This window comes from Falco punctatus (genome assembly GCF_963210335.1).
Source record: "Falco punctatus genome assembly, chromosome: 10".
Lineage (NCBI taxonomy): Eukaryota > Metazoa > Chordata > Aves > Falconiformes > Falconidae > Falco > Falco punctatus.
Window position 1 is genome coordinate 1,613,760 of NC_137590.1, and position 11,520 is coordinate 1,625,279.

The following is an 11,520-nucleotide window of genomic DNA, read 5'->3' on the forward strand; positions in this document are numbered from 1 at the left end:
GGGACGGGACGGGACGCGGCGAGGGGAGGGGGCCCGGGCCTCTCTGGCCCCACCGGCCACAGGAAGCGGCTTCTTTGTGCCCCCGCAGCGAGCGGGCCGCGGGGCAGCGCCGCCGCTCCCCTCGGGCGGCGGGAGGCGGGAAGGCCGTGGCGGGCTGCGACGCTCGGCCGGGATCCCCGAAGGACGGAGGCGCCGGCGGCTCCAGGCGCGGCGGCCGCCTCAGCAGCGCTCGGCCGGGCCGGCTCCCTGCGGCGACCCCCGGGGCTGCCCGGCCGGGACTGGGTGCCTGCCCGGCCGCTGCCCGCACGCCGGCGGCCTCCGAGCTGACGCGGGCACTGAACGCGGCCGTAACCTGATCTCACCGAGATAACCAAGTATTTGCAATTCCCACACCTACCTCTATCGTTTCTCAACTAATAAGCCTGCCGTTCTCCCTGCGGCATTCAGAGCCACGTCCATGCTGAATATTTTAAAGACCACGGCATGACTACAAATAGGTCAGGCTATTTCTGGAGCTGCTGCAAAGGAATCAAGAAACAACAGCAAACAACATCTCCCTTTCACAGAGAACCCTGTCTAATATCCCTCCTTAACACATGCGGCAGCAAAAGCTATATTCTGCCAAAGCAATGTTTCATTGTTTACAGTGAACTGGTGTGAAACATGAACAAACACAAAATGTTAAAAATCTTAAGTACAACCTTGGTAAAAAAAAGACACGAAAGCTGCATCTCTTAAAAACCTGCTCCAATTATTCAAAGCGTCACAAATTAAAATATATTTAACTACAACCAAACAAATCCTTGGGTAAGCTCTACCAGGAAAAAAGAAAGGAAACAACTGCTTCCATGACTTAACATCACGGATTTTCCTTGACCAACCAGTACCAGTAGTCAATTAAACACATACTGGTAAGGAAGCATAAACTCTTCAGATTCACAAGTAAAGACCTTCGTTTGCCATGTAGGTCCTTTTAATCAGAAAATACATGAGGGAATGCAGCAATGTTGAATTAGACGTGGCAAGCTGATCAACTTTACAGACCACTTCATTTTTTATTACTGTTGTTATAAAGTGGTTTTAATGAGAGGCATTAGGAACTTTTTCTAATTTAGTGACTTGAACCCTGATTTTATCCATGCAGGACTGAGGCCATAATTCCAGAGATCATTCATACAGCCAGAGTGGGAGAAAAGACACTGGTTTGTGGAAGCTCTGTAACTTCTCAGCACATTAATGTACTTGCATAAATGGGACACGGCTCAAGGAGATTTTACTTCTAATACAGCAGCGTAGGATGCATACAGCACATACTTCTTCCTTCAGCTTTCCTGAAAAATCTTGCACAGACTAATACTTCTCTTGCCTGTTCTTACCGATGTCATTGACAAAACTCCTTATTTAAGGAGGTGCATTTCAGATCCAAAAAATCCTGGATTAGTCAAAAATTTAAAGAAGATGGGAGGAACCAGCTGTATCAACCCAGCACCAGCAAGCTGTCTTAACATGACCTAGGATCAACAACAAGCTCTACACATGCCGTCACTCCTACAGGGTAAACAGCATTGATAATAAGCAGCCCTGGATGCTTGCAAAACCATGCTAGCAGAGGGAAATCTCCCTGAAGGAACCCTGTAATGCTGGTAAAGGAAGTGTATTTTTGTCAACAGAAATTGTGTTGACACTCAGGCCTCTGCTGACATGGTAGCGTTTGTCAGAGCTCACTGCCCCTGCACACCCCAGCTGCCATAGCTTTTCCTACAGATTATACTGGTTCCCAGAGGTGCTCTAGCTCTACTAACATAAGGCCAGCCTATAGTGGTATAACTATCTATGCCAGATTTTCATCCCCTATAGCTGTACCTATACATAACAGAAGTGTTAAGACAAGATCAAACATAAATGTCCTGCATGCGAAGAGGAGCGCTGCACAATGAGAGCTCAGCCATCTTGGGCAAAGAGTTGCTCTGGAGGGTGCTGGAGCAAACACAAGCTGCAGCAGCATAAAACAGCTGCCCTAAGACCTGTGGATTAGCTCCTGCAAGCCTAGCTTTTGCAGTATTAATGTGTTATCATCTCCATTTCTCTGCCAGAACCTTATCTCAGAGCAGAGTCAGCACAAGACAGCATGTCCTTGGGCCTCAAGTGCTGCCGTTCATAGCCCAGAACCATACCTCAAACTTCCTTTCATTAGCTTGTTAATTCATCGGGGTCTGTTTTCCACATCTCAGCAGCAGATGTTTCCCCTGCCTTCAGAAAGGGATCCATCAAAACTGACTTCTCCAAGACAGCAAATTAGGCCAGTTTCCAGCCACAACACAAAGCAGCTCTAAGGCACAGAGCGCAAAGGTTATTCAAGCCCTACTTTGAACCACCTCATCATGCTTTCTGCCTAGAAAGAAGGACTAGAACTGTAACATATGTTTTTCTATTCTTCCTCAATTTGACAGTAATTTTACTGTATGAATGACCAGGCCCAGACTCAGCAACACTGGAAAGAAGCTAAGCTTCATCCCATCTCTCTTGACTCTCTTTAAGGTAACTTAAGACATGCGAAATCCTCCCCTAACTTGCACGTGGAGGAATTGCTTCTGGTCAGACCACTGTGACTCTCTGATGCTCCGATCCAAGTAAGACACTTCTTCTCCATGGTAAGCGCCTAAATGGAAGTTATTGTTGTTCTTCAGCTTCATCCACCCTTTCCCCTTTTTTAAAAAAAAAAAAGAATTAACTTTAAATGTGAGCATAAAGGTAGTGCAAGCATGGCATAAGCAGAGTCCTGCCCTGACCAGATGGATTTGACAAGCTCCTCCAGACTGCAAAACCAGCTTCTTCAAAGACTCCTTTATTCAAATTCCTGAGTATATTTCAAGCCAGACAGCTAACAGTCCTTGAAAAAAAAAAACAGCAAAAACCCCAAACCACCCCAAACAATCAGCATACAGCAGGAACTCAGTAAACTCACTGCAACGTTCTCAACACAAGGCAGAAAACAAGCACAATCTTTGTTTTGCAATAGGGTTCCCAAACTCAGGTATGACACAAGATCACTGGTAGGATAGCTATCCTTAAGGAAGAGTCCAAAAGAATGCAGGACACTGAAGAAATTCTTCATTGTTCAAAAGTAACACTCCCACCTGCTAGGGAAAGCCAACATACATAAACAGGTCACCACCTCCAAGGAAACACTTCTCTGGCTATGAATAACAAAAGATAGAGGAGATAACTGAAGTCACATTTTTCTTCTGCTTTGTCTCACTATTCAGTTATTATCCAGAGACTTCTGCTTGCTGGAGAGAATTTTTTGGAGACAGCATTCAATAAAATGATGACAGATCATGTGCAGAGGCAGCAAGTTGCTGTGTAACAGGAACTATTCCAAACACAGAGCTTGATTTCAGACTCTATTCCTTGGTTTGATGGCATGGCTTGAACAAAGATTCAATAATAAAAGGGCCAGTGAATACATGCTATGCAAATTATCTGTCGGTTTGCTAACACTAGGAGAGGGATGTTAACGTCAGTCACTTCTTGGCACAAAATGTGATCCCAAGGCTACACCAATTTAGTGTGGTCAGAAATATGCTGATGGGAGAAACTGTTCATAAACTGAGTAACAGCCGACAGTGAGTCACGGTAACAGCTGAGATACCCAAAATACTGTAAAGCACCCTTGCCCAGATGCTGCAGGACTGACCACTTTACAGATCTCAATAAGCATTTCTGACCTTCACGGCCACAATCACTACCTAAAAAATTAGTCAGTACATTAATGCCCAAGCTTGAAAATGCACAGAAAACAAATGCCAAACATACAGGTTATCTCAGCTGTTTGAGTCACCACATACCCACCCCATCACTCTGTGCTGTGAAATCCATGAAAGCCTGCAAGTCAACACCAATTTTTGCTAAAGACTCCAAAACTGCACTGCAGCCAATTGCCTGGAATCCCTGCTAACCTGCTGAGATCATCCATAAACCCTTAGTCTGTTTCTCAGTGTAGAACTAGACTGTATCACATCTTCCTACTACTGATTGTAATTTTGAAAAAGCAGGGCTAAACATGGGTTATACACTTCCGGTAACAGAAATCCATGAGCCACAAGTGATCACTCACCAACACAAGAAACAGCATCCCCTAACAAAACTGCAGTTACTCAATCCACGTTTTTTCTTTAATTGTAGGGTGTGTTTCATGCCTGAGGCTCAGGTGCACTTCAGAAGAAATTCCTTTTCAGGCTGGTAACACTAACACAAGAGGATGCTGAAGCAGAAGCAGGCAGCTACGCCACCTACGCAAGTGCCCCCTTCTCTGCGGGACAGACGCTGGGGAAGGGAGCTGCTCTCGGCAGTTAGCTGCGTCGAACTACCTGAGTACGCAAAGAAAACTCAGCACAAGACCATCGGCATAATTTCTGAATCTGGACTATGACATCCAGCGCATCACCAGGACTCTTCAGTACAAGCCAGAGTTGTGTCTGTCAAACACTTGACAAACAACTTCAAAAGGAAGACATTCTGCATAAATTCTTGAGCTCTGCATGCAATTACGAGGTGCTTTCAGGGCTAAAAAATAACCGCTTTATTGTTTGGCACAACCAGAGAACCCTTTGTTTGTCCTTAATGGCCATCAATAAAAAAATTGCTAAAGGAAGACAGCAGATCAAATTGGCTACCGAACTGTGACCGTATGAGAGCTCCATCAGGCAGTCCCGACGGCCTGCCTGAGCCACAACACTCCTCTGTCTGAAACAAAAAGGAAGCGGTAGGAAAATGCTCCAACTTACAAGACAATTCCGAGCACACTGCACATGCACTGAGCCTAAATCTTTGTTTAGGGGAAGTAACAGACTAGTAAAATTACTCCTAAGAAGGTTCTATGTTTTGAAGAAAAAACTCTGTCAGTCATGGGAATAATTAAAATCAGAAAGAAAACACGTAAGACAAAACCAGTCACTGATGACACTTTTTAATTTGATAGGGTCAGACTTTTTCAAAGTAACTTGTAAAACCAACAGAGTAAGACAGAACTAGAGGACAGGCAAGTTTCATATTTACAGTCATTCAAAAGTAATAGCATAAAAGCATATCTCAAATAGTAGTGACAGAAGCATGGAAGCATACAAAGAATAATCTTTTTTAGAACATTATTAGAATTTTATTATATTATGTTCTTAACTGTTAAAAGGATCTGTAGCATGTTTTTTACTGCTTGATTCTAATTCACCAACTTCTCCTCAGAACGAATTGTGATACAAAAAAAAAAAGCCACTTTTCTGTTTGTAAACAACAAAACCACCTGCTTTTGTTTTTCCAGACATTACTGAAGTGGTACAGCAGAGTTAACACTAATGCTCTATTCTTTAACATTAAATTAAAAAACAAACAAACAAAAAAAACCCCGCAAAAACAGGCAAAGGGAAAAAAAAACCAGACCAAGTCAGTGTAATCATTCAGTTGGATTCTGGATGACAATCAGGAAGTAGTCTTTATCTGGAGGAAAAAAAGAATCAAGTTATTCTTTCATTGCTGGTATTTTCTCACAGCAACAGTAAATTTCAACATTTTTTTCACATCTCACTGACACACTGAGGGAACTATAGAGACCTGACATTCATCCTCAATGAGCAAAACATGCTTGGCATGTCAGGTCACTTGTTTTTATGAGCGTTACTGAGACAAAGGCTCAGCTCCAGAAACTGCATGCTCCCAGGTCAACTGAATTTAACTCAGTTTGTGCCTAGGAACTAACGGTAACCTCTCCCTCAGGCAGACTGCTGGGCTGCAGTGGCTGTAGCTGCATTTTTTCTGGACCAATACTTACTCCTCTCTTTTCATCCTTCACATGGAAATCAGAGGCTGCCTCAGCACAAGCCCCCAAGCCTGTCTTAAGATCTGCCTTGACCAGTCCCTGCAGAGCAGTCTGCTGCAACTGCAATCCTCCGCTCTCCCTGCCTCTCCACCAGCACGATCCCACCACAGGGCCAGTGCAGCATGAAGGAACAAAGGTGAGTTCCTGCCACATCAGTGAACCGCACTCATCTCACTGCTTCCCGTTTCATAATTCGATGAAACGTTGAGGATGTTTCCTGAAAAGAAGGTTGCTGCTGCTACATTCTACCACTCATGATTACAGCTACAATATGCTCTGTTACTTTTCTCTGAACTGACAAATCTGTTAGACTGCTTTGCTTTACCACTTGGTCTACAGGGCTGAACCGAAACCGCTCTCAAACCAGATTCCTTTACCAACTCTTGTGGTTTTATACAGAAAAACACAAAGCACGAGAGGCAGCAAGACACTCTCAAACACTGTTTAACACTTTCTGCTTCAATGAACATGAAATGAGGAAAGTGATTTCCCACATTCAAACATGAAAAAGTGAACTTAGGTCAATGATAAAAGCTTTCGACTGAAGAAAGTAAAACAGCTTCTTGGAAAATAAAAGATTATGTAATATGAATAAAGCAGCAGGCAGAACTTTTCTCTCAGGCTGACAGCATCAATCACATGAGAAAAGAATTCTGCTGGATTCCCTGACGCCTGCTTTCATCCCACTCACTATTACCTGGTGCAACCATGATTTCATTTTTCTTGGAGCGGATCCGCAGGAAGGTGAGGTCATTTTGGGGATCAATGTCTCGCACAGTGCTCCTTGCCTTCATGATGAAGCTGTGCATGAGGCCTGCATACTGAATCGTTGTGGAGTTGTCCATTGTACTTTTGATAGGAATACCTGCAAGGAACAGGGGACAGCAAGGGTGGGTGAAAAACTCCAGAACTAATTCTGCCTCGAGCATCACCAGGTTCAGCTGGGCTGGCTATTTAACCTAAGCAGGTGGTGTCGCTACAGCAGGATTAGAAACATTCTTTTGAAGGCTTAAAAGAACAACATGAACAGAAATAAGATGTGAAAAAACTAAGATCTGGAACCACACACATAGCTGAGAACAACTGTTCACTGCTAGTAGCATCAGTGCTTTACTTTTGCTTTTTCATTTATTTCTGACATTTAGAAAAAAAAATAAAATAATAACAAAACCAAGCATTTGAGGGGGGAGAGAGGAAATACCAATCTTTCAATTTTTTTCCTCTGACTGGGGACAGCTTTTCCTTTCAGAAAGGCTCCTGAACATCACAGTTAAATGATATTCAAGCAAGCTAGGCTGGGACCAGTGCTGCTTATAGAGGGCACAGCTGCTGCACCATACAGTGGCAAAACTGAGGCTCCAACGTTTAGCTGCACGGGCTGATGCAGACTGCGAGGTCCCTGGTTTCAGTTCCAGTGCACCAGCCAAGAGAGCACACACACTCCTTGGCCAGAGCTTGCCCTCCCTTATACTTCCACCACCCAGCAGACATGTTTCCTCACAGAAAGCCAGCCAAAATTCAGCTCACATGTCAGAGCAACACAGCAGCCAACTACTAACACTGGCACGGCAGAAAAACTGCTGCAGGTGTATGTACAGAGAAGCGCAGATTCAGCCTACAGAGCACAATCCATTATTCACTGCCATGAACAAGCAGCGAGCAGGAACACAAGCTGCATACAAGTATGCAGTGATCTGATCTTCCATAGATTCATATATAGCTATCTGTCACCTTTCCTAAGGATGTCACCTTCTTAAGAAGCTGGGCTGCTCACGGTGTATTTAGAGCGCTCTGAACAAGTCTGCTCCGTTGGACCCTTCAATCACTCCGAAAAGAGACAACTAGCTTGTGAGTCTCGTGAGGCCATGAGCACGAGATGGCTGCTAAGCTACCCGAGTCTGCCAAGACAGCAGCATTCTGGACATGCACAGCAGCAAGATTTCAGATGTCATGAGAGGTTTTAGTGCTACTGATAAAGGTTTTGACAGAACACAGTCTCAAGCACTGGTGTAATTCAAATACTTCCAAGCTTTTGCAATTCATTTTACTTAATTTATTTTTTTAAATAATAAAGTGAGCTTGCAGAACAGCAGAAATGGGAATCCAGTTTTCTCTTGTAGTCAAACTGTTGTCTATCTGCTTTGGCTACAGGAAAACCTTTGCTAAAGGCAGACTGTAATTTAAATGCAAGTAGCACAATCAGTGGTCCCTAAAGTGCGTGTTTAGAGTAAGTCATAGCTCAGAAAAATGAGACAGTACCTTCAGAATTAACAACAATGATCCCCTGCACTCCTTTTTGGCTCTGAATTCGCTTCAGCGTTTCTTCCACCTCAGCCTGCAAACAGAGAAAGCACAAATCAATAGAAGACCACAGCTGCTATTTGCCTTCCACTAAAGCTCTGTAATCATGTGTCTGAAAATAAAGCTGTACAAAGATGATTCAAACAAACTACCCACACCGTTCTATACAGCAAAGTGACTGTCCTTGGGTACTACCTTTTCTGCATGACCTTTTCAGTTGCTCTCCATTGATTTTCACTCTTTACTCATCTGTGATTATAATCTTGTGGAAACTTGGAAGTCTCCTCAAATCTTTCCCTCTCTCCTCCTCCCCAACCTCCCACGTCAGATCCTTACTGTAACCTTGCAACTGGAAGACTGCTTAGTCAGACTACTACAATTTAGATGTTGAGCAAAAATCACGTATAAAAATATGCATGGAATTTATGAAAAAAGTAGAAAATTATACATTCTGGGTGCAAGGCTACCTTCCCTTTTATCAAATGACTGCTAAAAGCAATTGCAAATAAGAAAAGTGAGGGAAACACCAATTAGAACACGCTATTTATTTATAATTATGATCTGTGCTGGGATAGCTACAAGATTATAACCACTAGAAACAATTTACAACTTTGAAAAATCAACTTAAAAAAAAGAAAAAATGCAAAATGAAGGCCAAGGTAAGTAGTCCCTCTGCCTTCTCTGTAAAAATCACCATAAACTTCAGAAGAGCTTTCAAACCCTTCTGCGCAATTCCCATTGCTACGAGACACCACCCAAAATTTAACTATGGGTTCTCTAATAGGATCATAAAACCTCAGCACCTGAGCTGTTTTCCACAGCTTGGTGAGTATCTGGCAATTTTTTACTCCCATTAACGGAAACAGAGACATGCAGCATCTTTCAGATCCTGCAAGACAGCGTCCTACAGAAACCACCTGAACTGAGGGAAGGCGAGACCCAGATGGGGTGTTTGGCAAAGAGGACTGCGCTGCTCAGGCGCTGCAAATAACCCCCTCTCCACTTCCACCCTGCAGCACATGGGCACGGTCCTGTTACAAGCCCTGTTCCCTAGGAAGCAGACTTGTGCTAACAAAACATGGCCTCAACCTCAGAACTACCAGCAGACTTTCTGCAGAGTGCTGTTAGTGTAAGTGGCTTGGAGGAACACAAGCTGTTGCCAATAAGAGATGATTCCAGAACCATCACTGGTATTTATGAAGCAGTTTTTTGTCTTATCCAGCACAGAAAAATTCAGTCGTTTCAACAAAGCTCTGGATTATTTCTGAATGCTGGACTATTTTCCAATGGAAGACAAGAAAAGTGAAACAAAGAACAAGGTACAAGGTGTAAAAATGCTGAGAGAAACATGGTAGCACACTGTTAAGTCTGAAATAATTTCCTGACTTCTTACAAGCATTTCAGTCCTGATGCATTAAATACTTTCCTTCACTGGACCTTAAGAAACCTATTTGGATGCAAAGAAACATCCATATGGAACAACAGCATTTTCAAATTTCTAAGTCACAAGGTGCGGTGATCTGTTCTAGCAGTTCACTGCTGGTGGCACGGGAGGGTCTTGCTCCTCCTGCTCTTACTCCCTGACACCCACGTACCACTTGGCACACGCCACCTCTGGTGCTTGTCCAACACCTCTGCAAGTCAGTTCAGCTCACCAAAGCAGAAAAAATATTACTGAGAAAAAAGTTGTAGATTTAACTCGTGAAATGGACAAAAAGGCTGAATAACTACAAAAGATAGTATAGGGAGGAGAGATGCGCTTCGGTAAATGAACATAAATGCTGCGCCACCACCGATCCGCACATCTATGACGCCTGTTGCCCACCCAGCAGCAGCCTTCACCTCCCGGCCTCACCCGGAAAGCGTTAACCCCCACGCTCGCCTGAACCCCCCCCACCGTCTGACTGGACCGCTGCACCCTCCAGCTGCGGCTTAGGCCGGAATTTGCTTCTTCAGACGTTCCCCCACATTTTGATCCCCAAGTGTACAAACACGCGCCAGCCACCAACACCTGCACAGCCAGCCGCCTCCCGCACAACGGCACGGCCCCGGGCCCCGGCACAACGGCCCAACCCGGCGGTTACGAGGAACCAGAGGGGTCAAACCGCCCGGCCTGGCCCCGCTCGCGCTCGGCGCAGGAGGCCGGTCCCGACCCCCCGCCCCAGCTTCCCCCGGCCTGCCCCTGCCGCGGGGCGGGCGCTGCCCGGGGCCGAGCTCGGCCGCTCCGCTCGCCGGGCCCCCGGAGGGAGGCACAGGGGCCCAGGGCGGCGCTGAGGGGCGCGCCACCCCCAGGCCCTGCGGAACGGAGCGGGCCCGGGCCCCCGGCACCCACCATCTCGAGCCGCCGCCTCTCCACCCGGCCACGCCCCGCGCCGCCTGCCCCGGAAGCACTTGTGTCCCGGAAGCACTTGTGCCCGGCGGGGCGGGACCCGGCGCTGCCGCCGTGGAGCCCGACCCGGTGCGCCTCAGGGCGGAACAAACCCTTCGCTGGGACCCAGCAGACACGGCCAGTGTCTCCTCCCGTGGGCCTGCGCAGCGCTGCAACCCAGTTAAAGTCAATTCTGCCCGCCGGCCCAGCAGTCCGGGTCAAGCCTTGGCCGCAGCAGGCGGTTCCGGCACAGGTCGGTTCCGCTGCTGGGCACCGCCGGGGCGGCGGGACGGGCCCGGTAGCCGCCGTGCCCGGCTGCCCCCGGCGCCGAAACCAAACCGAGTTTTGTGTGAATAAGCGGGTCCTGCGTGTGAATCCCACCGCGCACAAACCCACCGCTGTCCCCACCCACAACCGCATCGTAGAAGAAAAGAGCAAGGAGCTAACACGGTGGCGGCACCCAGTTGTGTATTTATCATGCATCGTGCTGTGATTCCTTCTTGGGTGTTTTGCTTTTTTTTTTTAATACTTCAAATGTATGTGAAATACAGAATCACAGCTGTACTACAAACTACCCCAAGCAGCGTCAGTTTTGGGGTTTACACAACTTCCTAGCAAGCTTTTAAGTGATTTCAATGCAAAGCATGAAGGAAGCAGCAACTCAAAACTAACCTCCCTTGCTACAGGAAAAGGGCAATTGTTACTGCATGTATTTACCTGGCATAGAAAAGCATACTTGGGATTTGCTGCCAACACAACTGCATTAACCCAGCCTGTGTGAACAGCTGAGAAAGTGAGCAGAGTGAAAGCAGGGCTGCAGCAAGGAAGATTGCCCTCAGTGGAGGAGGATCAGTTCAGGGAACATTTGAACAAAGCGTGAGACCTGATGGGATGTGCCCATGATGTCTGAGGGACCCATCCCACATCACTGTAAAGCCAATCTCAACGATCTTCAAAAGGTCACGGTGATAAGGAGAGG

The 11,520-nt window shown here is 46.2% G+C and overlaps 1 protein-coding gene and 1 long non-coding RNA gene across 2 annotated transcripts; one reads left to right on the forward strand and one right to left on the reverse strand.

Annotated features, from left to right (window-relative positions):
• Nucleotides 1-89: 89 nt before the first annotated feature.
• Nucleotides 90-5,401, forward strand: LOC308070937. Its single transcript, XR_013930935.1, has 2 exons — nt 90-1,555; nt 2,539-5,401. It is a non-coding gene; the product is annotated as an uncharacterized lncRNA (long non-coding RNA).
• Nucleotides 4,954-10,976, reverse strand: DYNLRB1 (dynein light chain roadblock-type 1). The gene is made up of 4 exons (XM_080405694.1): nt 10,506-10,976; nt 8,132-8,207; nt 6,570-6,737; nt 4,954-5,493 (listed from the first exon to the last, which is right to left on the reverse strand). The coding sequence occupies exons 1-4, from the start codon at nt 10,959-10,961 to the stop codon at nt 5,450-5,452; spliced, it is 744 nt and encodes a 247-aa protein (XP_080261820.1). The 5' UTR covers nt 10,962-10,976; the 3' UTR covers nt 4,954-5,449.
• Nucleotides 10,977-11,520: the final 544 nt, after the last annotated feature.

What these genes read in the sequence shown, in the direction of transcription:
- DYNLRB1 (XM_080405694.1), bottom strand. Translation starts at nt 10,961, where the DNA reads ATGCGGTTGTGGGTGGGGACAGCGGTGGGTTTGTGCGCGGTGGGATTC. An exon ending in AGAGGCGGCGGCTCGAGATG is followed by an intron (nt 8,208 to 10,505) that starts GTGGGTGCCGGG and finishes CTCTGTTTGCAG; the next exon opens with GCTGAGGTGGAAGAAACGCT. An exon ending in TGAAATCATGGTTGCACCAG is followed by an intron (nt 5,494 to 6,569) that starts GTAATAGTGAGT and finishes TTTTTCCTCCAG; the next exon opens with ATAAAGACTACTTCCTGATT.